At 34.2% G+C, this 27,090-nt stretch overlaps 2 protein-coding genes and 1 long non-coding RNA gene across 16 annotated transcripts; 2 read left to right on the top strand and 1 right to left on the bottom strand.

The window, feature by feature from the left end:
- Positions 1 to 2,138: 2,138 nt before the first annotated feature.
- On the top strand, positions 2,139 to 18,622 carry LOC117146263 (dentin sialophosphoprotein). Of its 5 annotated transcripts, XM_033312237.1 has the most exons (6): positions 2,139 to 2,643; positions 8,167 to 8,268; positions 15,305 to 16,772; positions 16,826 to 17,102; positions 17,168 to 17,223; positions 18,112 to 18,196. In XM_033312237.1, exons 2-5 carry the CDS (start codon positions 8,176 to 8,178, stop codon positions 17,202 to 17,204), a joined length of 1,875 nt encoding a protein of 624 aa, XP_033168128.1. In that variant the 5' UTR covers positions 2,139 to 2,643; positions 8,167 to 8,175; the 3' UTR covers positions 17,205 to 17,223; positions 18,112 to 18,196. The 5 variants fall into 5 exon arrangements, with proteins under 5 accessions (XP_033168128.1, XP_033168125.1, XP_033168127.1 ...); XM_033312234.1 differs by having other exon boundaries at positions 2,348 to 2,643; positions 16,826 to 17,223; positions 18,112 to 18,622; XM_033312236.1 differs by lacking the exon at positions 2,139 to 2,643 and adding an exon at positions 7,932 to 7,955 and having other exon boundaries at positions 16,826 to 17,223; positions 18,112 to 18,622.
- Positions 18,059 to 19,923, bottom strand: LOC117146271. Of its 6 annotated transcripts, none has more exons than XR_004459772.1 (2): positions 18,725 to 19,923; positions 18,059 to 18,456 (listed from the first exon to the last, which is right to left on the bottom strand). It is a non-coding gene; the product is annotated as an uncharacterized LOC117146271 (long non-coding RNA). The 6 variants fall into 6 exon arrangements; XR_004459771.1 differs by having other exon boundaries at positions 18,059 to 18,439; XR_004459773.1 differs by having other exon boundaries at positions 18,059 to 18,436.
- Positions 19,924 to 20,958: 1,035 nt separating this feature from the next.
- LOC117146339 (protein cup) lies at positions 20,959 to 26,369 on the top strand. Of its 5 annotated transcripts, none has more exons than XM_033312465.1 (9): positions 20,960 to 21,132; positions 21,262 to 21,322; positions 21,438 to 22,779; positions 23,514 to 23,643; positions 23,701 to 24,075; positions 24,418 to 24,618; positions 24,739 to 25,125; positions 25,694 to 26,017; positions 26,078 to 26,369. In XM_033312465.1, the coding sequence occupies exons 2-9, from the start codon at positions 21,297 to 21,299 to the stop codon at positions 26,314 to 26,316; spliced, it is 3,024 nt and encodes a 1,007-aa protein (XP_033168356.1). In that variant the 5' UTR covers positions 20,960 to 21,132; positions 21,262 to 21,296; the 3' UTR covers positions 26,317 to 26,369. The 5 variants fall into 5 exon arrangements, with proteins under 5 accessions (XP_033168357.1, XP_033168356.1, XP_033168354.1 ...); XM_033312463.1 differs by having other exon boundaries at positions 21,258 to 21,322; XM_033312464.1 differs by having other exon boundaries at positions 20,960 to 21,156.
- Positions 26,370 to 27,090: the final 721 nt, after the last annotated feature.

Below are 27,090 nucleotides of genomic sequence, written 5' to 3'. Positions count from 1 at the left end.
TTTTTTGGCAATTCGGTAGAATTACAAGACTAATAAAATTATAAAAGAATATCGAAAAATTATTTAAAAATGTGGGCGTGGCAGTTTTGGGCGTTTTTAGGGCGAATGGGAGCGGAATTTTTTTTTGAAAATTGATAGAAATTTAGAAGACTAATAAAATTAGAAAAAATATCCACCCTTTTTCAAAAATGTGGGCGTGGCAGTTTTGTGCGCTTATAGGGCGTAAGAGTAGGCATGTTAAAATTTTGTTGGAAAAAGGAGAGACATTTACAGAACTAATAAAAATGTGAAAAATTATCAACATATTTTTTAAAAGTGGCGTGGCAGTTTTGGGCGGTTTGTGAAGTTTAGACTTGGCGTGAGTAAATTAGTAAACCAAGTAGTGCTGCGTCTATGCCTCTGGGAATATGCTTAAATATGCTTATGAATATGCTTATGCTTTCTAGCTTTCAAGTTTCTGATATCTGGACGCTCTTACGAAGGGAAGAACGGACGGACAGACGGATAATGCCAGTTCGAGTCGGCTATTGTTCCTAGCCTTGGTAAATACATTTCCATTTCACCGTATCACCCTTCTAGTCTTTGGGTAACGGGTATATGACAAGACTAAAACCTATTAACAAATAAAGGTAAAATAGCTGAAAGTCCTACACAAAACAATGGGATAAATTTTTTTTGACGTAGAAAATGAACATATACCAGGGCTGCTATAATTTCCCACCGCAGGCAAATCGTTATTCACGTTAAACGATGTTGCCATCCTTATTTCTACACATATTATGTGCTGCCATCCCGCTCTTTGGAGATGTTTTGAGTTCCCATTATGAAATCTACACAAGTACTCAATTCTAATCGATAATATAATACAAAAATTTACAACAAAGTTAAATACACATGTGTAGAAATTGAGATGTCAATTATTTTCAAGTAAAATTAACTAGGTTTGAGTCGTAGCTAAAATTTTAACATTGATAACATCAACAGAAAAATACTTTCATTTTTCCAACCATCGGGGCACATCTGTTTTCATCAAAAGCTCTGGCCAAATCATATTAAGCAACTGAGAACGCCATAATCGAGTACTCCGGCTTTCAGATACCTGTTACTTTGTTAATGGAAGTTCAAACGAAAAATATCAACAAATTTCTGGCATGTCGATTAAAATGGGAAAAATGTTTTAAAATATGTGACAGTTTATGGACGAAACCCAAATGTTTTTATTACATCTATAGAAATTGGAAAATAAAATACTAAAAAAACGAAAAGAACATGTTTCAAAAGTGTGGGCGTGGTAGATTTGGGTGGTTCGTGGGCGTTAGAGTGGATTTGGCATATCGATAGAAGTTTACAAGACGAATAAAGTGATGAAAAAATGCAAAACAAATTTCAAAAATGTGGGCGTGGCTGCGTTTACCTTTTTTTTGGCGTGACAACATCAGGAAACAAACTTGCTCTACGTATGTATATGTATGTATCTGCAAACTGCATGCTTACTCTCAACTTTCTAGATTCAGAATTCCTGCGATCGAGACGCTCATGCGGACACATCGACTCGGCTGGTGATCATGATTAAAAATATATATATATTTAGGGTCGGAAATTCTTCCTTCAACCTGTTACAGATACACGTACTCGGTTAGTAAGAGTACGAACGAAAAAGTTTAACATTCGTTTTGGCATATCGATAGAAAATGGAAAGACAAAAATTAAAATAATTTCAAACTTGAAATTTTTTTAAATATTTTCATGTGGTAGTGTTTTCCTATTTGATAGATATTTCACAAAAATGTTGAAATTTCAAACTCGACTATAGTGTTACATCTTGGTTTTTCATAGAATATTACATGACATTGACTTTGTCATAAATATTAATAGTCCTACTCTTAAGTACTGCTTTAAAACGTCAGTTTTACATGAATTGTGGGAGAAAAGAGCTCATGTATTACACGCACAACAATTAACTAGCCAATTAAATTCAATTATCGTTACCTAAATTGGTTGGTGAAGTTAATTAAATAGAAAGCAGCATTTAACATTTCAATTTTCGCTACATACCTCTAGAAACACAGGGTTAATACGACAAACTATTATTTTTAGAAGGGCGCAGGCGCGAACTTTTGGAAACGCCCCCGAAATTGGGAAAGTGGATTCTTATTGGGTTATTTTTTCTAGTATATATATATATATATATCTTCTTCTGTGGTGTATCATTTGCTTTCGGTCTCTTATTGGCTATAGGCAGGAGTGTTTTGTTCTTAGAATTTCACAAGCTGATGGTATCGGTATCGGGTTCTCACTCCTGCTGCTTTTCTTTAAACGATGTCAATACCAACGAATATGGTGTTTCATATTCAGTTTTCGCACCCATTTCGTGTTGGAATAATCTAGTCCTCAGAGAAAGTAACGACTGCGTTCGATTTTTTAACGGAAATCGAGTATACTTTCTTTTATCCAACTAAAATATGTAACTTCAATAATGAGAAATATTACGTATATACAATATACATACCAAATATATCATAAAAGTGGACAGAAATCTCGAAGCAAAGAAAAAACAAAATAATATGTTTACGAAACTTCACAAACAGTGAAGTGATGCTTTGTGTTAACACTTTGCGAGATGAATACCAACGGAACTTGAACGTAAGTCAGCAAGTAACATAACAAAGAGGGTAAATACCTTAAATCAAACAATATCATAAATATTAAACTAAAACCGTAATATGGGTCAATAAATTCAGTATATATATTTATGTGTGTATTAATTTTAAAAAATTTCGTCAAAAACGGCGGTGATCTATAAATATATAATATATATGTATATAAATATAGTATACAAATTTCGTCGGTAAGTGTCCCTACAAATAATCGGCGCAAAAACATTTGTATGCCCCTTACTTGTATAGTAAAATGGGTTTACAGTATTCTCCTCAATTTATCTAACAAATGTTCATAAAACCCAAAGTTCGTCTGACTTCACACCATTAAGGATTTCATAAATATTTGAATTTTAAGCCATAAAAACAAGATACTATTGTAACATCAATTACTTTTAAGTATAACAAAGTTCTTACAAAGATTCTCATTAAGTTAATTCTTTAAAAAAAATATATGCTCTGGACGTTATCACTACGGACGTAAGGCCAGATAGTGACGACAATAGTGAAACATTTTGGTTGGTTTCTTAGTCTGTCTGCATCAAACCCTTATTTTAAATTAAATGAAACGAAATGTGCATCATTAGTTCGAAAAATAAATACTTACAATCGCTTAAAACAGTACAAAATATCGTAAAAACCAATGCGTATATATTCCTTATACCATGAACAAGTTTAAATTGTACTCTTCGGTAAATTGTATACGGTAAATGGGTAAATTGTATACTCCTTCGGTAAATTGAATACTATCTGACTAAAATGTTGTATAAATTGTATACTAAGCTCGAAATAAAACGTAATCGAGCATATCGATCTAAATTATATTAAAAAATATATATTATTTATTCTTATATTATTGTACCCGTTACTCATAGGGTAAAAGGATATATTAGACAAAACCGGCCAAAACTGCCACGCCCACGTTTATTTTATAAATAATTTATAATTAAATAATTATAATATAAATTTTATTAGTCTTGTAAATTTCCATCGATTTGACAAAAAACTTTTTGCCTCGCCCACTCTCACGCCCTAAAACAGCCCATAACTGCCGCGCCTACACTTTTAAAATTTTTTTTAGATATTTTTTCGTTTTATGGTTTGTTTTGCGAATTTCCGTCGGTATACCAAAAACTGTTGCCACGCCCCTCCTCTCACCTACAAAACTCCCAAAATGGTCACGCCCACTCTTTGAAACAATTTTTAAACTTTTTCTTATATTATTCCCCAATATCTATTGATATCCTAAAATGATGAGTATCGGGTACCTGATAGTCGGGGAACTCGACTATAGCATTTTGTTTAGTCTTATCTTAAGAATTATATAATGTCCCCAAATATATTTTTTACTAGTAATTAGATTGTTTCTTTTCTAAGGAATTGTAAAAATGCGTTGTGTAATAAGCCTTATAAAAAAGTTGACACTTTCCCACTTTGGATATGTTTTGATTAAAGATTTACGCTTTATAATGCCCATTCGGTGGCTTTTTGTTTTCCTTAGGTAAGCTGAAATGGCCATAGCCATAGACATATGTATCTAAATATGTGTTTAGACATGATAAGAAGGCAAACTACAAATATGTTCTATTTATGGGCTGCAATAAACATGTCACGGGACAGCATAAGTGGCAACTACAGATAAGTACGATTGCAGCGGCCTATTGCCGAAGTGTCAAGAGATATGACCACGCAGGAGATGATTAGCGCGGTCATAGGCCTCAAACATACATTTAAGAATAAAACTCAGCTGCATTTACCAACGCAGACTGCGGCGTCTTTGGATATAAAATATGTACGGAGATGATCGCAACTTCAAAATACAAAAGTTTTGATATCAAATTTTAAGATGAAATATTTTTTTGTTATAAAAATGGTTAGTTCTTTCGCATTTGATGCTTAAACTTTTAAACGTGCAATGTTAAGGAATTACAGGGCTCTACAGCTTAAAAAAATTCATGATAAAAACTTACTTTTTTATGATCAGCATACGCGTATCGAGATCGAAGCATTTTCAGGGTACACATAGTTTTCGATACTTTAATTGTTTTGAGAAAATGTCTTCTCGCCATCCAGAAGAACCGATATTGGTATCGGGAAGACCCGATCTCAGTATAAAGGAGAGCCGATCTCGCTTTTGGAAAGATTTATCTTAAATAAGTGTTACACTATTTTTTACAACATTCTTTTCATAGTTAATTAATCAATAATTTAACTATAAAGAAAAAAAGCATGACTGTTGATTAACAACAAACCTTGTTTGGTACATCCCCGGGTGACTTTGATAATGCTCGTGGCGAGGCTTGTTAAACCTGTGATGGAGATCGGTCTTCTTGAAATATTACAAAAGTGTATTAATAATTTATTTATTTACTAAATTTTTTTAAACAAATGTGTGGATAAGTCGAACTTTCAATTAAAATAACATAAAATGCATACACATCAATTATATTAAGTGAATATTCCACTCAAGGCTTATTGTTAATATATGTAGATGCACATACATACTCGCAAATGTAAAGCACATGCATTTACATACTTACATACGCACCCGATGCCACAAATATTGTAATACTTACTTACAGATGTGGAAGGGCCTTTAATTGCCAAAATTTATAACCCTTTAATTTGTCGTTTTCGCACTTTATACCACTTATCCTACAGGAATATTTTCATTCTAACACCAAATCCTATGAAATCCAAAAGCTCTTGTGATTTCTGGTGATTTAAAGTCCAATAAACAAAAAAACTCGCGTTGATAGCACACTCGGCTAATAATCATCCTGGTGGAAGCTATTTGTATGTTTTAGTAATCGGTTTAGAAGAGATATGTTCCCCCTGTTTCGTATAAATACTACACATTCATAAACACTAGGGAAGTGATTTCAAATGGATTATCAATAGTCTTAAAATCGAACTTCGAACTTTTCTTCGACCGAATATACGATGTTTAATTTTTTATATTATTTACTTTCATTGCAAAGTGAGAGCGTTTCTAAAACAATATATGTTCTCGCATTAAAGCAATAGCGAAAATTTTTCGATTGAGATCACATGCGAGTTACTGATTTAGTAAATTTACTGTTTCTACGGATACAAGCGGTTTGTATCAAAAGCAAAATAATTAGTCAAGGTAAACTCAATTATCCGCACATTTCATTTTCAAATGTTAATCGTCTAGCAATTTAACCCAATTAAATATGCATGATGTTTTACGTGTAAACAAAAGGCCATCACTGGGACCGGTACCAGCAGCGGCAATCTGTGTTGTAAAGTTTGCCCGCCCCCAAAAAGAACACCTATTATTTGCCTGTTGACAGTACCCACTCAAGCGAATTATTGCCAACTCATCAGTGGGTATTTTAGTCCATTTTTTATCTACCCCAGTATCTGAATATGTATCGTCAAAAGGCATATGCTTCTGAAATCAACCCCCGGAACTTCCGAAACGTAATCGTTTTCGATTTTAATAGGCCGTCGTATACGTACAATTGGATGACGAGTACACACTTCCCATTTGAAATATGAAACCTGGACAATCAATTGAAGTGAAAGTTTGAGGCGCTCCCTGGCGTAAACAACCACTCAAATTAATTAGGGATAATTGAATTCACATTGCAAATGCGGTTTGCACCTTTTAATGTCGAAGCTTACAAATTAAATTTTAATTATCTTGTCTACCTACACCAAAAAATATTTATTTTTTTATATTGTTGTCCGATAAAAATGTGTTTAATTAGGAAGACAGGTGAGAATTGTCAATTGTTAAAATCCGATAAGCCAATCAAAACATATTACCAAAATAAAATTTGCTCAAACAAACATGTCGAAGGAAGCGATTCCGACATTATAAAGAACAAATATTCCTGATCAGGGTAACTAGCCGAGTCGATCTGTCCGTATGAAATCTGTCCGTAGAGATCTCAGGAACTATAAAAACTCGAGAGCCTAGATTAGTTTGTTCTCTGATTTTTACACGCGCATTCTTACACCCAAAACCGTCCACACTTTTGAAAAATGTGTTGACATTTTTCCATTTTATTTCTCTTGTTAAGTTTTATTGGTATGTCCATTACCGGGTAACGGGTATCTTATAGTCGTGGGACTCTATTATAGCGTTCTCTCTTGTAATATATAAAATGTTAATACAAAATTTGAAGCTTACTCTTACAAACAACCCCGCAGTGCGTTAAACCTCAGGCACTCGTCCCTGCTTATTCGATTTTGATCGAAAGTTTGAGTACATCTGCCAGATTGTTAACAATCTGCCGTTTTTCTAAATACTAACATAATTTTGTCATTATTTACCTCACTGGTTTGTAATTCGTTCAACCCTCGGATTCTCCAGAAGTTAACGAATACCGTAATCATTTGTTTCGCCTGCCGTTTGCAATTTATCCGTGGGCATGTAGTAACAAAGGCATTAAGCTTAACAATCTGTACTTTATAACTTTTTGCTAACCTTATTATCTCTAACGAAATGGTCTCCAGGGACAGGCTCCTTTTCAATTATGCTGTTCTCACGCATTCTATAATTGAATAAGGGAGTTTTCACGTTACGAATAAATTTGTAGTAAAAGTTAATACTTATGTAGTTTGAAAAGTTTCACTCTTTATACAAATGCTGAGGGCATATTGATTTCAGTCAGTTTGCAACGCAGTGAAGTCCGTGTGGTTGCTTCTCAGTTTTCAGCATGAAACTTATAATTCGGTCATTGGCAATTCACAATTTTGGTTTTAACTTCATAAGCATGGGCTGGTTTATAATTCAGGCGCTGTAGTAATAGTCGGAAAAGAATTAAAATAATAGAAATGAAATCATATTTTCGTTGTTTATAAATTGTTCTTATTCGCTCTAGTCTTAGTTTTCAGTTTTATTACCCTTTCTAGAAAGTAGAAAGAAACGGTTCCGATCTCGCTTTGATCTTAGGAACTTAATGATAGAGAAACCATCCAAGACTGTAACAACCACTCTTTTAAAGATTAGATTTCTTTAAAGGTTAGATTTCTTTCATTATACCTGTTACTCGTAGAGTAAAAGTGTATATTGGATTCGTTAAAAAGTATGCAACAGTTAAAAGATAGCGCTGCCAACCCTATAAAGTATATATATTTCACCAGGTTCGCTATAAATTTTTTAAAAGTTAATCTGGCCATGAGCCGCTCAAAACTTTCGAACATTTGCAAAAGGTTTCATTTTTGTATTATCTTGTTATTTTTCCCCCAATTTCTATTGATATTCCAGAAAAGTATATTTCTCCTGAGCACTTCCACCAGCTGTGTAACGGATGTCTTATAGTGGTTGGTATTTTATTGATTAAAATTTCTTTATCTATGTAACAATAACACTGTAATATAGTCGTAAAGTGCTATAATTTTATGGAGAGTCTTAGAACAGTTTATGTAAAGGTAACGGAAATCCAAAAACAGACTAATATAACAATATTATCTAAGAAAGTGAATTGTTAAGAAAGTTTTAACAACATATTTTAATTGAAAATATTTTCAGCAGCTTTTTTAAATGTATTTAAATGAAAATTTTCAAATGGCTTCTATATCTGTGGCTCACTTTGATGGGATGGAAAACGGCCAAACGTCTCAAAGGTCAAATCACGTACGTACGCTAATATTATCCGTATTCAAAATAGCTTTGTTGGTGTTTTATTCCCGCTTTTATTTCTTTTCGAAAAGTTTTATTTTCGTTTTGAAACCTTAAAAAAAACGCATCCGGAGACAAAAGTTTAATTCCTCTATGAACGTCTTAGCGAACTACCAGAAAATATATATAAATTGTATTTTTCCATGATTTTTCCTAAGGTGGACAATATTGGGTCATTTAGATTAAAAACTTTATAAGAATCCTTAGGAAAGTTTGTCCAAAAATAGACACATGCCAGCAAGTCTTATGCGTCTTCTTGAAAAACAAATGTGGGATACAGTTAACTTCAGCAGGGTCAACAAAAAAATAAATTCGTTTAGAAGGTTATTAATTTCTTTTTGTTCTCATTTTGTTTGGCACTAAAAAATATTTAAATCACATAAAATTCTATATTCTATGTTCAAATTTATAACCGTTACTCGTAGAATAATAAGTTATACTAGATTCGTTAAACAGTCAGAAGGAAGCGTTTCCGACTATATAAAGTATATATATTCTTGATCAGGATCAATAGCCGAGTCGATTTAGACATGTCGATCTATCCGTATGGAAGTCGAGATCTCAGGAAATATAAAAGCTAGAAGGTAGCGATAAAGCATACGGATTCTAGAGACAGCAGCACAAGTTTGTTGACTCATGTTGCCACGCCCACAAGCCGCCCAGAGGTGCCACGCACACACTTTTAAAAATGTTTTGATTTTTTTCATATTTTTGTTAGTCTTGCAAATTTTTATCGATGTGCCAATAAATTTTTTGCAACGCCCACTCCGCCAAAACGGTCTCGTCCACACTTTTGAACAACTGTTAAATTTTTTCTCATTTTATTCCGCATTATCCCAGAAAAATGATCATTTCGAGTTCGCAATCAGTCTAGCTGAGTAACGGGTGTCTGATAGTCGAGAAACTCGACTATAGCATTCTCTTGTTGTAAAAGTGAAATAGAGTAAGGTCATAATGTTAAGTAAAAAGTAAAAAAGGCAACAGAAAAATTTAATGAAAGGAAATAGAATTTAAAAGTGAAACAAAACTACAACATAAAAAACACATAATTTAAAAACTATTTATTTCAATAGTTATAATTATAAAAATTTACTTAATATATCTAGGGAAACTAGATACTATGTATCTATTCTCATTTTATTTATTCTTCTTACATAAGTGAATTTAAATTAAGTGTGGGGTAACAAAAAAACAGAAAAAATTAACGAATGCAAACAAAAACAGTTGAAAGCAAAGTAAACATTAAATCAATAAAACTCAAAAACATTATTTCTAATTGCATTCAGTTTTAGAGCCATATGACTAGTCAGCTGTTCTGTAAATGTAAATTCTGTCATCTAAAAAAAAACACTTTATTATTTCATTGAATAATTGTGCCAATAAAAACATGATTATAAGAAAAAATCGGTGAAGAGAAAATAATAAATTAATGATTAGAACCATAAAATAATTATTAAAATTAGCGATGCTAAATTAAACGTTTCTTTGAATTTTTAAAAATCCTCTTTTGTTTAGTTTTTGCGCACATTATAATGTGGTTTTGATTTAATTTTATTTTTGCGTATTGTTTGATGGACATATACATATATGTATACATATTAAATCGTATTATTTTATATATAATACATATACATATAGTTGTTATATTTTTTTATTGAGTCGAACTAATATCCCGTCAGTTGACTAAGCAAAACGCTAAGAAATAAAAAATAATTGCAGGAATAGTTTTCACGTCTTTATTCTTTTCATCTCAGCTTAAGACTAAATGTTAGTGACAAAAATCTTTCCTAAACTGGCGTTTTGCTTACATTATTTCTGGAGCGATATCGCCGCTTGGGATATTGATTGTACACAATGAGTGGCTAAACACAGTGGACAGTGCTAATTATGTGATTACGAGACCATATATATTATAATAATAATAATACTAAATTATAATTATATAAAACACATAATTGTACAGGAGTACACTATGAAAAAAAGTTTTCCAACTGCGTACATATTAATGATATAAATTTCTTCTTTACTTTATACCTACATATATGTACATATATTAACCTTTGTTATTACTATTGATTGTTATAAACTATTAAAGCTCACGCCAGTTGTTATGACTACACAAATTGAAATTAAATAATTGTCTGATACTAAAAAATGAAAACCTATAGTTAGATACCTAGGAGTCATGCATTGAATGGTAGAAGAAAAAATTAACTAGTTATCCCTTTGTTATTTTATTAATCGCCAACATAATTTTGCTTAAAAAGTGGTAGTAATGGTGTGTTGGCATCAACTAAGCTCAAACATCCGAGCTTTCCACATCAATAAAACTAAAGAGCTACCCTGGAGCGTCATATCCCTATGTAGGGTGTCCCTACTTATTAATTTCTCCCCATAGATCGTTCCAACCGTCCGCAAATGTTTTTTGTTAATTTATAAACTTTCGAGCGAGTAGCTCAAAAATAAATGGGAATCACACATTCTTTTCAATAGTGCCGCTATTTTAGCGGAGAAAATGGGGCATGTGTAAAAACACAGTAGAGTAAAGGTATGTAATAGATTAATTGAAAAATATTTAGTTCAAGAATATAGTCTTTACCACTAGACGAGTATCTACGATAATTTAAAGTCGTTAAGAAATGTATTTAAAAATGATCCATTAATGATTAAATTAGCAAATCAAATATAGAACTGAACCCTTTACAATAGCTTAAATGGACACTAGAAGAATCAGTATGTCGTGAGCTAATTATTGTTAAGTATCGGGCTCGCTTCAATGTGTGTGTGGAGAACAAAACGAAATGCGCATCACGAAAATTGCCACGCCCATAAACCGCATAAAACTATCACGCACTCTTTAAAAATATATGTATTTATTTCCCACTGGTACTCCCAGTGTGATAGGTACGGATATCTGATTGTATTTTATTTTGTTTTTGTACCATGCTGTACACAACCACATTTTTCGAAAAAATTTTTGCTCTTTCTAGACAAAGTGTTATACTTTTTTCCTGCGATTAAATATTTTGTATACTCTCTTTGCCTTTGATGCTGAAATGTGAGGACCAATAGGGAAGTATGGTCTCTCACAATAATGCTCCAGTAAAAACATTTTAACATCTCGGATGTGTTAACCAGGGCCCAGCTCACGCCTGCGACAGCTAGTGTGTATGATTTTTTGATAAATTGTCCACCATCCTTCCTTACCCAGTAACTGAAACCACTTTCTGTTCGTCTGGGGGCTCTTCTAAGAATTTTGTGATGCGTGGGGTTGCAAGCCCCTTCTGAGAATAACTCCTGGCGCTTACCTTTAAAATAAACGATATACATACAGCTGTGTTCAAAAAAATAGCAGTGCGATGGAAACTAAGAAACACAAATGTATTTCTCCATGTCCCTTTTTGGAATCCACTTTTTATTCCACTTATTTTTGTAAAATGGAATGTATAGATATAGAAAAAAAGAAAATCCCGTCAGTTTTTCATGTTATCCTTTTTTTATTCATAAGAATAGCAGTCTCTGGTTTTGTCCATCGTAAAGTCTCGAAATGATCAATATTTTCTAAAAAGTGAGTTTGGTTAAGATAATTCGTATATTTTAAAGGGCAATAAATTAAAAAAAAATTCAAAAAATTTTATTTTAGTGGGTAGAGGACACCACTGCTCCCAGGAGAAAAGAATGTTAATTTTTAAGCTTAGAAAGGAAGGAAAAACATATAAGGACATTCAAAAAACCCTTGAATGTTCTGCCAAAATGGTATCCAATGCCATTAAATATGAACGGAAGCCCGAAAACCGTGGTACCATACGTAAAACCACAGATATAGAGGATCGGCGCATAGTTTGTTACAGCAAAGTCTATCCTTTTGCATCCTTTGGGGACATACCTAAAGTCTGAGTTGAACTTGGGAATAAGCGACGTTACTATTCAGAGATGACTACTGAATCAAAATGTTTGTGAGAGGAGTCCACAAAAGGATCCCCAAGGTTAAGCTTCCGTAAGACCTACCTAATCTGGCCAGTCTCCAAATGGCGTAATATCTTTTGGATTGATGGGTCAAAAATAGTTCTATTTGGTGGAACTGGTTCACTCCAGTATATCTGATGACCTCCAAACACGGAGTACCACCCAAAACACCCACTGATGACTTTCAACCATGGTGGACCGAAAATTATTGTATGGGCTTGTTTTTTTACAATGGTATGAGTCCATAACATATGCAAATATACTTAGTGATGTCTTACTGTCATATTCTGAATATAATATACCCTTAAAATAGACATTCCAACAGGATAATGATACGAAACGCAGAAGCTCATCGGCTAAGAATAGGTTCACCCGAAATAGAATAGATGTAATGCAGTGGCCAGCATCATCTTCCGATTTAAACCCGATTGAAAACCTGTGGGGGGACATTAAACAATATGTGTCGAAAAACTCCCCGACGTCTAAGGCTCAGATTTGGCAAGTTGTGCAGGATGCATAGTCAAAAATTCCTCCCAAACGTTGGCAGGACCTGGTGGACTCCATGTCACGTGGGTGTAAGGCTGTGCTGGCTAACAAAGGCTATCCAACCAAGTTTTAGGCCCTAATTAACACATTAAAAAGAAAAACTAAGTTCGTTCTAAGTCAAGTTGATTTTTTAAAATATTTTTTTATAACACTGCTATTTTAGTGAACACCTGAATTTCTGCCTATTATGTTGTTTTAATCTATACTTTCGAAACTATTGAAGAAATAAAAGTGAAACATTTGCTAAATTGTTTGAAATTAAATACCTAACGATATTATAAAAAAAATTTGACCATTAAAATTGTAAATCATAGGAATTTTTTAACTTAAACTCGCAGGTCCCAAGCACTGCTATTTTTTTGAACACAGCTGTATGTATAAGAAATAATATATATTTCCTTATCATCAATCACGTTCAACTATCTAAGCTGTAAACTCGAGTCAAGTCCTTTTCGCGAGGGCTATATAGTCCCCATAATAAAAATAAAAATCAATTGGATAATGATTCAAATGTGGGCGTGAGTAAAATGATATTGTCATATTGGTAGAAATTGGCAAGCCAAAAATAAATAGTTGCCAAAAGTGTAGATTTGACGGTTTCGGAGGTTGCTAGGAGTTAAAGTGGGGATGTCTATCTGCTGAAACCAACTTCCAATCCGTCTCTCGAATCGGTTTGCTTAATCTAACCTCTTTAATGTTTATAGCTCCCGAGATCTCCTCAGTGGTTATACATAGACGAACAAACAGACGGACATGTCCAGATCGACTCGGCTAGAGATCTTGAATTATATTTTATATACTTTAAATGGTTAGAATAGCGTCCTTCTTCTTTACCTTTCAGCGAATATCTGCAAGGTGGAACTTGACACCATAAGACATTAATTTGAGTTTGGTAAAAAGAAAATTGAATTTTGTATTCCATCTTAACACCTGGCTCTTTTCCGTTGGCTTAAATACACCTTTTCGTCTTTCGTTCCTATGCCTTTGTGCAGTTTGACTAAATTATCCATTCAGTCAATTCACAACAGCAAAGTAGAGAGTAACTATTCTTCCGTGTTTTACGGCCTGTTGCACAGGTTCTAATATGTCTCTTTATTATAATGGCTAGAGTAACGGGTATAAATACGCATCGATTGACAGCCCATATGTAAAGATCCGATGATGGTATTTTAAAATACTAAAATGGAAATACCTGTTAATATATATATTTCCTACGCCGATGACATATAAACACCTGGAGTTAAAGACCTTTACTATATGTCTGTCGTTAAAAAAGGCATTCGCTTTACAAATACTTCTATGCTATGCGCAAAAGCAAAACAAATTATATTATTTCACTTTTTCTTGGATTTTTTTATACACTACGATTTGTTTTTATTCATAGCTGCTATTTATCAATACTTTAAACATCAACATATTTAGTAAGAATTCCCGTTTAAATTTTGTTAATATGTGAAAACATGACTTGCACTAATTTAAAACAAGAGAGAACGCAGGTATCTCGGCAATCAGATATCTGTTACTTAGCTGGTGTGATTGCAAGAAAGAAATTTCTTTTTTTTTTGCAATTTTTTTGCAATGCAAAATTTCTTTCTTGCAATCACACCAGCTAAGTAACAGATATCTGATTGCCGAGACACCTGCGTTCTCTTTTGTTTTAAATTAGTGCAATCAATAGAAATGGGCAATAAAAAATTAAAATAAATAAAATTATTTTCTAAAAGTGTGGGCGCTGCAGTTTTCGGCTGTTTCTGATCATTTTTTAAGAAATCAATGAAAAATTTAACAGACATAAAAAAATGAAAAAATATCGCAATATTTTTTATGGCCAGCTCGATTTGAGCAAGTATGGATGGTCGGAAATGCTTTCTTCTTTCTGTTACATACTATTCAACGAATCTAGTATACTAGGATATAACAGCCAGCTAATTAACCAAATTATTTTGTATGGTCATGTCCAAACGGCATTTGAGTGTCATGGACTACTTTAATAAGTACTTTCTCGATTAAAGAAATTTTGTTTTCCAACATTTAAAAAATGCTCAAAAACATATATCAATAGTTTAGTTCGATACAGCAATATCCCTGAACTCCTCCAGTTACAGACCTGTGTAACATGTAGATAGAAAGTAATTTTAAATCTTTGGTTTTTTTCTTTGCCCCAATTCTATAAATAAAGAATTATGGAATTTTTCATGGCTTACACTTAACCTGACCTTACATGTTGTTTACATATTTCCCTTAAAAACTTACTTCTAAAATTAAAAATTAAATCGTTTTTTAAAAGCATGGGGAGCTAGTCTTATAAGGTTTTTGGGTCTTAGGGGGCCTCCATTCCTAATCTCAACATTATGGCTTTAATAGTTTTATAGACAAACGGACTGACAGAATATATATACTTTACACCCCTTTCATATTTATCATCAAATATACTGTATAATTTCGTATTTTTTTAATAATAAAAGCTTAATATTTGTAGGTTAGCTCCGTTTTGCTGTACGGAGTGCAGATTGTATCCTTGCACATTGAAGGTCAAGAGCGCCTTTGCTTGGCGCAAATATCAAATACATTACTAAAACAATTCAGTTACAACGAGATACACAACAGGAGAGTCGCTCTTGGCATTACTTGTGTACAATGTACACCCGTGCAATTGGAAATATTGAGGAGAGCGGGCGCCATGCCAGTGAGTTCCCGACGATGTGGCATGATTACCCGCAGGGAAGCGGAGCGTCTATGCAAGAGTTTCTTGGGCGACAATACACCACCACGACTACCTGACGACTTTGCGTTCAACGTCCAGCACAAATGTGCTTGGGGCTGCCGCGGATCCTTTCTACCCTCGCGCTACAACTCATCAAGGGCTAAGTGCATTAAGTGTTCATATTGTGGAATGTTTTTCTCGCCAAATAAATTTATTTTTCACTCACATCGCATAACAACTAATGACAGGTACGTTCAGCCTGATGCAGCGAACTTTAATTCCTGGCGTCGACACATGTCTCTGAGTGGAAATGATTACGATGAGAAAATAATTCATGCATGGGAAGATGTCAAGGCCATGTTTAATGGCGGCACAAGAAAGCGGCTTGTTGGAAGCAGCATTAATCCTCGAAGTCCTGGCTCACCAACACAATCCACTGCGGTAAGTTCCGGAGTTGGCAGCAGTTTATGTGGCTCCCCAACGAATTTCGAAAGAGATGCCAAGGAAGTCCACGGGAAATCGGGGTCCTCGCTCCCACAACGCTCGCAGATCGACAGCCAGTACAACTACGGAACTGTAGCTGCAGCCGCTGCTGTAGTTGGTGTAACGGCGGTAGCAGCTGCAACAGTCGGCGTTCCCTTTAACTTACATGGCTCAACCGTCCTATCACCTCTGCATTCCCTTCGCAATGAACGTGATATTTCTATAATGCCAATTTCCAGGAACTTTGTAGTGGACTACATGTGGCAGCAGAAGGACCAACATTATCAGCAGCCTTACGCAAGAAAAATCCCTAGCGGGGACAATAGCGACTCAAGCCTAGACTTTGATTCCTGGGTTAAACCAGACTCAAACAATCCAATATCAAATGCGAATTCAGTTCGAACGTCGGATAATTGTTCTTTGAATATTAAAAACGAGTCCCATTCCTCAAGTTATGGCATTATAAAGAACCGTAAGCTCTCTGGAGTGGCAAGCAGCGGGCTTAACCTGTCCGATTATAACATTCCTTCCATTCTTAATTGCTCTGCGTTTAAACCAGTCGTCGCTTCGACAGCCATTGTGTCAACTTCTCTGTACACAAGATCCAATGAATCAACACGAACTGATTGTAACAACCCAGCACAATCTACAAAAACCACAACGGTTCTAACGCACAATAGTATTTCAGCCTCTTCCCACCAGATAGTGGGTCATAAGACTTTTTCGCCAATTTTAGGAAAAATTCATTCTAATTCCGAAAGTAAGCAAAATTCTCATGTAGCACAAATTTTATTATAATAAACGTATTTTCAGAGAAGTCAATAGTATCTGTTTTCGCAAGTAGTTCGACTAGAAATGCAGATGATAATGATGATGACGACGAAGTAGTAGACATCGAAACAACTGAAGAGGAAGGGAAATTCACAGTTCAACACGCTGACAGCCCCAGAACACTAGACGACGCTATTAGCGGAAGCGACAGTACTAGCCGTTCTCCGTCTACCAGTACAAATATAGACGTAGAGGCTGATGTCGATGTAGATATTATTACAACAGACACTGAGGACCAACTAGAGTTAAATGTTGGCCGGTACTCAACTGAGAACACAAGTCATTCCATATCATTATTCCAAACTGAGAAAATACAAATTTCAGATTTATCTCACACTACAAAAACGACGAGCGGCGATAATGAAGCTAACACTCCAAAGGCAAGTAACAATCTCACTTAGAAATCAGCAAAAAGCGCAAATGTTACTTTTAAACCGCTTTTTAATAAGTGAGGGGTCTATAAATTAGGACTGTCTATCGTTGAAACAATCACATTTTGCATTTCTTATTTGTATGATATTTGGTGGCAACACTTTTGCGGAAATGGACAAGATCAAGGCTCAGGTGCGGTTATAGCATTCCTTGGTATTTGGTATTACTTATGATTTAAAAAAAAAAAAAAAAAACAAAACAATGATTTTTATTTCTTTGATCAATTTAAACCAAAAACAAGAAAGAATTCTAAAGTCGATTGGATCGACTCAGATACCCGTTACTCAGCTAGTATGAATGCGAAATTTCATTATTTTTCTGGGAAAACGATCGATTTGCAGGAATGAAATGAGAAAAAATGTGAAAAATTTGTGCTGCGACTATGTCTCTAGAATCTGTATGCTAAATCTCAACCTAGCTCCTTCTGAGTTTCTGAGATCTCGACGTTCATACCAACAAACAGGGCCGGACTCGGCTATTGATCCTGATCAAGAATATATATACTTTATTTAGTCTGACTTTTATTCTACGAGTATAATTAACGGTTATAATTATATATATCAAAAAAGGTGTATACCGAATTATATAATGCTTTATCAGAGAAAAGAAAGAGTTCTTACTAAATTCCGTTAACGCCAGTCTTTTTTCGTCCCAGGTTTATCAAACAGAAATTGTGTTGGAGTTTATTTAAGCTTATATATATAGTTATTTAGAAAGCCAACCAATGAGTAACAAGTACTTACGCTTAATAACGTATGACAAAAATGATAAGTTGGACTGGACTAATTGTGTACATTGTGTTTACAACATATTATATTTTAAATCTTTCTTTTCAGGACGCAAAAGGAATAAATGGACATTTAAAAATTTTAGCTCGACGAAAAAAAGATAAACTTCAAAAGGATCGATGTCTTTCCAAGAGGACGTTATCAAAATGTGTTAGTGAGAAATCGCGTATAAAGGGCTTAGCTGCTAATGAATTATCATCCAGCTTGCAAATTCAGCAGCATGTTGACTTTCCAGTATTTTTAAAATCACAATTGCATTCTTTTCGTCCGCAACAAGCTCAACAGGTGGTATCCCTTACCACCAACTCTGTGGCGGAGTCCAATAAGTGGAGTTATCCAGTCGGCAACATTGGACCATTATGTTGTTATCAAACTTCTGGAAATAAAAATTGTCTAGATTTTAAGTAATTTTTGAAGAAATATAAAGAAAATTTATCTATCTTATTGATCAAAGACATCTTAAGGCTATGCTCAATATAAATAATTTATCACAAATAAAAATAATTTGCAAAAGCATTGCAAAAATAAATTTATTTTATAATTGTTTTTAACGGTGCCTAAATAAATTGAAATATTATAATACATAAAAAAATATAATTTCAAATTGCTTCACTTTGCTAGCTTTCAGAACTGAATAAATAAAATTATCTTGAAAACAAACCAGAAAGCTTCGTTTAGAAAAAGATGCGCCAGTAGCGGAATTTCAATGGTAAGTCAAATTTCTTTGTCTGTTCGCCCGTGTACTGTATTTTAAAGTAAATTTTTTGTTCTTAAAAAACTCTACATTGCAAGTCTAACGGTTTCTGTCATTTTCAAAGTTTTTAAAAAGTTGTAACTTCAACAAGAGAGGAGAAACTTAGTCAAGTTTCCCGACTGTCAGATACCCGTTACTCAGGTAGTGGAAATGCTAGCACGAAATTTTATAATTTTTCTTAGATATTGTTTAATTTTAAAAATTGTTCAAAAGTGTGGGCGTGATTGTTTCGGGAGTTTTGAGGTCTTAAGGAGGAGCGTGGACATTTTTGGTATACCGATAGAAATTGGCAAGACAAACAATAATACGAAGAGAAATCAAAACATTTTTCAAGTGTGTGAGCGTGGTAGTTTTGGTCGGTTTGTGGTCGTCAGAGTAGGCGTGGAAAGAAGTTGGTTGGCAAATCTATAGAAATTTACAAGACCAATAAAAAAATGAAAAAATATTAAGTCATTTTTCAAAAGTGTGGGCGTGGCAGTATTTGTATGTGTGTTCAGGAATGGTAAGAATATGAAAAATATCAAAACACCGGGTAAAGAAATACAATACATGCCGTAGAAATGCATGATTAATAATTATTAATTAACAAAATCAGCCGTATTTTTCGCCTATTGCCTATATACTTGATACTCAGCATACCGATGGGAAATGATGGGAAAGGTGTAGGCGTGGCACTGGCCAGTTTGACTCGGCTAGTGATACTGATCAAGCGTATATATACTTTATAGGGTCGGAAAAGCTTTTTTCTTTCTGTTTCACACTTCCCAGGTCTTTAGATTTTCCTACTCTTCAATTTAACACACATAAAACTGTCTAAAATTTAAACCTATCAAAATAATCTCAAGGTCAATGCAGGACGGTACATAGAAACTGGGTGCCGCACTCTTAGATGAACACCAAAACTTCTGTATATTAAAAAAAAAAAAAAGGGGACTATGTCCATACAAATAGCTATTTAACTCTAAACTTGGATAGATTTTGATAGAACATGACATTGTGTGGGACCTAACGCTGCGCTTATTTTTCTGGACATTTATGCACGAAGACCATTCCCGAAGTCGACCGAAAACTTATTGCGTGCATTTCGTTAGACCGCTGGCAGAATATTTTACCAACGTTATACATTCCTTGTATAACTCTGCGTACACCTCCAAAAAATTTCAAATTCAATCTATCGGGCATGCTTCGGTAATCGATCGGTGCTCCGGTTTTCGAATTCGTAAGAATTTTTCGCTTTGTAAAACGCGCACTTTTGTCTGGCCGAAATGAAAAGTATATGCCCATTTTTTATATTACTAACAGAAAAAATAGTTTACTCAGTGGTCTAATGAAGTTTATTTATTAGTTATTTAATATACAATTTTATTTCACCAAAAATTTGTTAAACAAAATTTTGCCGTCGGCAACAATTTCGATTGGCACGTACGTTCACAAAAGTTACCCCGAAGTCTGCCACTGTTGGTGAATGAAACATGCAGGTGATAATGCTACTAATATATAAAATTTATATATATAATATATAAAATATATTCACTATTTTAAATTAAAAGAGGGCCAAAAGTGTTGTTCGTATGTAATGCAGTAAAAAAATACTTGCGAACATCGGAATTAAAACTGTGAAAAAGGTGGCCGCTGGAAAGCAGCTGTTTACTGTTTTGAAAACATTCCGATAGCAAAACTTTTGCGAAATCGAAAGTTTCAGACCAAATCGAATTCGAAAATTCGGAAGGAAATTACGATTACCGTAGTATGCCTGATTATTATTTCTTGATTTGTTTTGTTTGTTTTTTTTTTTAATAATATATAAATGTTTTTTATTTTATTTTTCAAGTGTAAATAATTTTATAAATTATTTTAGGAAACATCGACGTTACATATATATGATTATTTTGTATTTTTCAAGTGTAAATACTAATATCAATCGTTTTAGAAAACATTCGGCACCTCTACTCGACGCTCATACGACTAGCCTAATATCGCTATAGCGCCAGTAGGAAAAACCTAAAATTTCTTTTCCACAATGTCACCACTTCAAAATTCCATTGTTTCACAGTGTTTCTCTTTTAATGTTTCAATAACAATATTTATAATTCCTTAAGTTTCAATAAGAAAAAATATATTCAATGTCTATATCCCACTCCAATTTAACGTGATATTCACAAAGCTAATCGAAACATTGTCAGCATTAACATATTTGTATATATGTTTGTAAACGTCTTGGGATTATATTCTCAGGAATCTGAACATAGTCATATATATGGACTTAAAATACATATATATATATTCATTTTCCCAAGTGTGTGTTTGCATAAGTGGTGTGTACTATTTGTATAGTCATTGTACGTTTTCTTCCGTTCATATAGGAGAGTCTTCTGTTCTTAATCGTTTTGCACTATTTTTTTTTTTTGATATCTTAACTTTTGCGACTTTCCGTAATAAGTTAGGTTGGCCGTTACACTGTGAATTATAATACTCAGCAATGGATACATCAAAACTGAGTGCCAGGTATGTGGATTGAGCCTAATGGTACATTTTGTCAACTTTTTCGATACTTATTCTCGCGTAGTGTTTAAAATTTGTATGTGTACTAATATTGTTTTAACAATCTATTTTACATTAGGTACTCGAAAGTAGAGCTGTTAGCTCTAAGATATGAAGGTAAAAGTCGACAGCGCCCGCAATGTTCAACTCGACTTGAATTGCAGACACTAGGTTTTTGGAAAATTAATCTGAACACAGCTGCGTTAAACGTGTCTAGCACATATTCAAATCAAAACAAGAACCGACTTTCTCCAGAAGCAGATAACTCGAGCTTAATTTGTTCCAATAGCAGCTCATTAAGTTCACGTCGCGCTATGAGAAATCGAGAACGGGCAAACAACTATTATCAGCGCTTCGTACCTACCGATTCTGTTCTAATAAGTGGGGAGGATAAAGATAAGGATGCGCCTTCTCATGGACAGCCCTATAAGTCGAATATCATCGATCACCGTAGCATATCATCTTCGTATTTAATGCCGGCATTTGCAAAGAGGCGTTTTGTCATATCGAAAGGCAGCAACAGCGAGGAAAGCAACGAGGGGATAAATACTTGTGCAAGCAAGGGCAAGGCACCCAGTTCGCCTAGACGTAAGGGTAGCGAGTTGGATACTGCTGAGACATGTTTGAATTTTGTTCAGCCGGATCACGACCAATGCATGTCATCTTCACCCACATTTTCAACATCCCGCCAAGAAAGGCGGATTGGTAGCGGTCGGCTGTTGCCAAGAAGTGATAATTGGGATTACAAAAACCAGAAGACCGTAGAAGCCAGCATTGAGAATGAAAAGGAAACATCTCCAAATGGATCTGGAAGTACAAGCGGTCTTAATCAGCACAATCAAAGCCAACATCGTTCTCGCACATTCAGTGGAAGGTTAGTTGAACGTGTTCCCGAAGTCACCGATCGTCGTTTTCAATATGACTCCAAAAAGTCTGTTGATCGTCAGGGAATTAATAATCGACGCATTTCTGGTAAGGAGCCTTTCAGTACTCAAAGCCGAAGTAAGCGTGCCAATTCCTATCTCATTCACGAAGAACCTGAATGGTTCAGTGCAGGACCTACATCACAGCTTGAAACTATTGACCTACACGGGTTTGAGGACCTGGAAAACAACGAAGAGCGATCCGTTGGAGATAAAAATGATCAAATTCAACAACTTCATAAAAATTTAGCTACGCAAGCAAGCATTGATGAGGCTTCGATGAGAAACAGCAATGACAGTTTAAATTTGCGCGAAGTAAATCCAGGTGACGAAATTAAGCACACTGACGAAAATATAGTGAATTTTATTCAAAACTCAACGGATCTCGGCCATCCCAATAAAAACAAACCGATTCAGAAGCAGTCCAGTCAGAATCCTGAAAGTGAATTTAATTTTGATGCTTTTCTTAACATGCATCCCTTGGATAATTCTCTTTTGGTAAATATATTGCAAAAACGTGATTTATGAGGAATGAGTACCTAATCCATTCAGACCTTACATGAACATTTAAGCGCAGACAAAAATATAAAAAAAAACTGCGTTTTATAAAGTTAAGAGACAACTTCCGGGTTACCTTTTTTTCACGGATCATTAATAGCATTCAAAATAAACTGTAAATAATGATATTGATACCCGTTACTCGTGGTACTCTACTCTATATACTAGATTCGTTGAAAAGTATGTAACAGTCAGAAAAAAGCGTTTCCGACTATATAAAGTATATACTCAAGAATATCAATCAATAGATCAATAGCCGAGTCAATCTAGCCATGTCCGTCTGTCCGTATGAACGTCGAGATCTCAGGAACTATTAAAGCTAGAAGGTTGAGATCTATCTAAATTTTTCACCAATATCAATATCCCAAAAAAATGCGTTAGTCGAGTTCCCCGACTATCATACGGACAGGCGGACATGGCTAGATCGACTCGGCTATTGATCCTGATCAAGAATATATATACTTTATATAATCGGAAACGCTTCCTTCTGACTGTTACATACTTTTCAACGAGTCTAGTATACCCTTTTACTCTACGAATAACGGATATAACAATAACTGTAATTACCGCTAAGTGTTGCACTTCCTTTAGCGGACTGACAGGTATCTGATAATTAATACCCTAGAATTTATATTTTAAAGATAAGCTAATCATTATTTATGGTACATTTGCAGAGTAATGATGAAACTGGAAAAAGTGAGGCAAAAGGAACATCCCGTTTTAGCCGATGGTTTCGACAAAAAGAAGCTGCGAATAATAATGAGTTTCCAGGGTTTCGGGAATCGCATACTCAAGAAAAACGTGGTATGTCATGATTTTTAATAATATATCAAAGACCTTAAAGTTCACTTTGTTCTTAAGGTATTCCAAGTGTTAAGGATCTGGAAGCCCAAATGACAAAAGTGGATATGAGGACAGATTTAATAAATCCAATAGCAGGGTCATTCTGCCAGACAGTGCAAATGGAAAAACCTATTGCTAGAGACACTGAGGCATTCAAGAAACTTTTGCAACAGTTGGGCTCTCAAGCCAGGCAGCAGCATCCATGCAACGACGATTGTCGTACCATAAACCTCTCAAATATAGCAAATCATGTACAGCTTGAGTCAAAATTACATCAAAAAAAAAATGATGGTCATTTGCAGCAACCAGAGCTAAGTGTTAACGTGCCAACCATGCCAACTAGTAGTCATGTATTTTTGCAAAAACGTTTGGAAATCCAACATTTAATTCAAAGTAAGAAATGTTTCAAAGTTCCGTGTCTATACACTTTTTCTTGAATACTTAAGTCCTTTTTCTGGTCCTTATGGTAAAATAATAAGAGGTTTCTGGCTGATAAAACATTAATATTATAGTTTATATATACACGTTTACCATCAGAACGAGAAATTATGTAAAGCATATCTGGTAAAAACTACGTGTCCTTATTTTAATGCTTTTATATATATATAAATATATATATAAAAATTATATAATTAAAATTATAACGACGATTATATATATATATATAAATATAAAATAATAATTATAATTATTATATAAATATTATGAAACCAAAAAATTTTTAATAATAAATAGGACTTCATTGCGGAGACGTTTCACATGAATTATTGGAAAAAGAGTTAGCTAATCCCAGCACCCCAGCAGCCACAAAGGATGTCATTGCCTCAGTTTTGAGTGAATATTCCCATTCTAAAAGAAGTCCGGTGGTCACAGGCGATCCCAATATTTTTACCCAACAATTTCAGCCTCAATCAGTCCATCAGCACTACTCTCAAGGTAAGTAATTCTCGTTTATATGGTAACTCTTTAAAATTCAATTAATATAACATTTGATTCAGTTAAAGTACCTTATATATTACTAAAATCATTTGTAAAAATCCTTTAATATAATTCTAGAATTGCATTCGCAAAATACTGCCAACCATACGATTAATCAGCTAATTTCCCACGGTAACTCTCCAACTCCTTTGGCATTTACTCCTACTTCAGTTTTAAGAAAAATGACAGCCGATAAGGATACTCAATCACCAAGCACTTATTGTCAGAACCCACAATATCATGTACACCAACAAAATGCCAAGCAACTTGGTACACGTGAGAGCGTACTTGAGCCACAGCTGACCGCAACAATGGCTGTACAGCCCCGAATGATATTAGGCGGAGGAAACTTTGCAATTGGCCAAAACAATCAACAATTGTCTCCCAACATGTCACAAAGTCGCAATCAACAAGTGTTAAAGTGGACTTCTGGCAATATGCAAATGGTCCATGGAAAAACATTTGGTAAGATGCACAAAAAAGTGTTAGCTATTATTAAGGTACATTTATTAGTTGAAGCTTTGTTTTTTTGGTATAAGTTTTATTTACTTGTTCTCATAAACCTGATGTATATGTATAGGAATTTCAAGAGAAACTATGGTTAAATGGTTAAATTACCATAAAAAGCGTGCAAATACGGAAGTTCAAAATTCAGTTCTTAAAAGAGGACAATTTTCCTGAAATGGGAAAACTGGATGCTTTTTATAACCGTTACCCGTAGAGTAAAAGCAAAGACATTAGAATAACAAGATGCGCAACGGCCATACATTGGTTGTGCCAAAGACATTAGAATGATGAGTAATAGAAATTACGATTAATTATGGGGAATTTTTTGAAGTGGACATTTTCTTTGTTGTAATGTAGTTCTCTGTGTGGCAAATCATTATTTTATTCTCTAGAAATCAATATCTTTGTTAACAGCGCGATATAATAAACTTGAGATCTTCGACTTCTGTATTGATGGATTAAAAGAATTACACGGATAAAGGTACAAATGGACATTAATGCTCTTATTTTTACTTACATATTTTAGGCCGACCTATTCTGAAAGGAGGTCTTAATTCAATGCCGCATTGCAATTCTGCACTTCCTCTTACTGCCCATAAAATTGAAATGCAACCCACTCATCAACCTCATCTACAGCATCAGCAACTTCGATTTAAAGCAGATCAATCTGTGGAATCAAATCTGAATACTGAAAATGTTCACCAAAACATTGCATCTCCTGTTGGATGGCATCAACTTTATCTGCAACATCAGCAACAACATCATCACACACGACAGCAGCCTAGGCAAAGGGTGATTTATGGAGAAATGCACCGGCAATCAAATACAGAAATGTCCCCGCCAGTCCCAGGTGGAATATTACAAATAAAATTAGCTTTATAAATCATCTAATTAGTTGTCTTTATTTAAGGTTTTTCTGACAGCTCCGATTCTGGTAATGTGATCAAAACCAATAGCCTCACATCTCCTAGCTACCAGAGAGATGAGAGGATTTCATCTCCAACCAATCAATTGGCGCAATGGTTTTCCCCTGAGCTTCTTGCAAGAGCCTCTGCTGGAAAACTGCCACTTTTAAATGTGAACCAAGCACTCAGTTTAGAAGAATTTGAACGAAGCATTCAACATTCCTCAGGCGTTGTGCATAACTAACTTTTGAAGATAGTTTTAAGTTCAATACAGTAAATTTTAAAATGACACCGAAATCAAATATTTTCATGTCTTAAATTCATTATTTCTTTATGTTTTGGAGCATATCTGTTTAGGCACAAACCTATTAAATAATTCTGGAAACATTACACTTTTAGCATATTAAAGTAGTTTTCTATAAATAAATATACATTAACTCAAACTATTTAATGTATTTGCAGAATGTAATCATTATATTGTATAAAATTATTTTACTGTAAATAACACGCATTATATAAGTTAAAAAAAAGTTACATTTCTTAATCTCAGTATATTAAATAGGGTCTTGCGCTGGGAATTAACTTTATAGTTATACCGATTACGTTGAACGTAATGGAAAGGGGTATGTAAACAGGAAAAAGAAAGCAGTTCAGACCCAATACAGTTTATATAGTTTTACAGTTATGGGAAATATTGGCCCACATTTGTATATATATTTATGATCAGTCGAATCAGCTTCCGAATCAATATATCCATGTCCGTCAGAAAGTCAACAAACAAGTATCTCTATTTTAAAGCTTATATTTTCTAATCGGTGTATTTATAGCTGGCAGGGGAAAACTCGGAGAATTATTAACTAAACTAGTTATTGATCATAGAGCGTTCTAATTTCATATACACCGAATAATGATTGGGCAATTATCATATAGCTCTCATATATATATATTCACAGGAACAGTCGGTAATTCAATTAAACGTAATAAGAGAACATAGATTTGTTGTTTTTAATCATATGTT

The sequence above is a fragment of the Drosophila mauritiana genome, chromosome 4, assembly GCF_004382145.1.
Source record: "Drosophila mauritiana strain mau12 chromosome 4, ASM438214v1, whole genome shotgun sequence".
Lineage (NCBI taxonomy): Eukaryota > Metazoa > Arthropoda > Insecta > Diptera > Drosophilidae > Drosophila > Drosophila mauritiana.
This window is presented reverse-complemented; position numbering and strand designations above follow the sequence as displayed.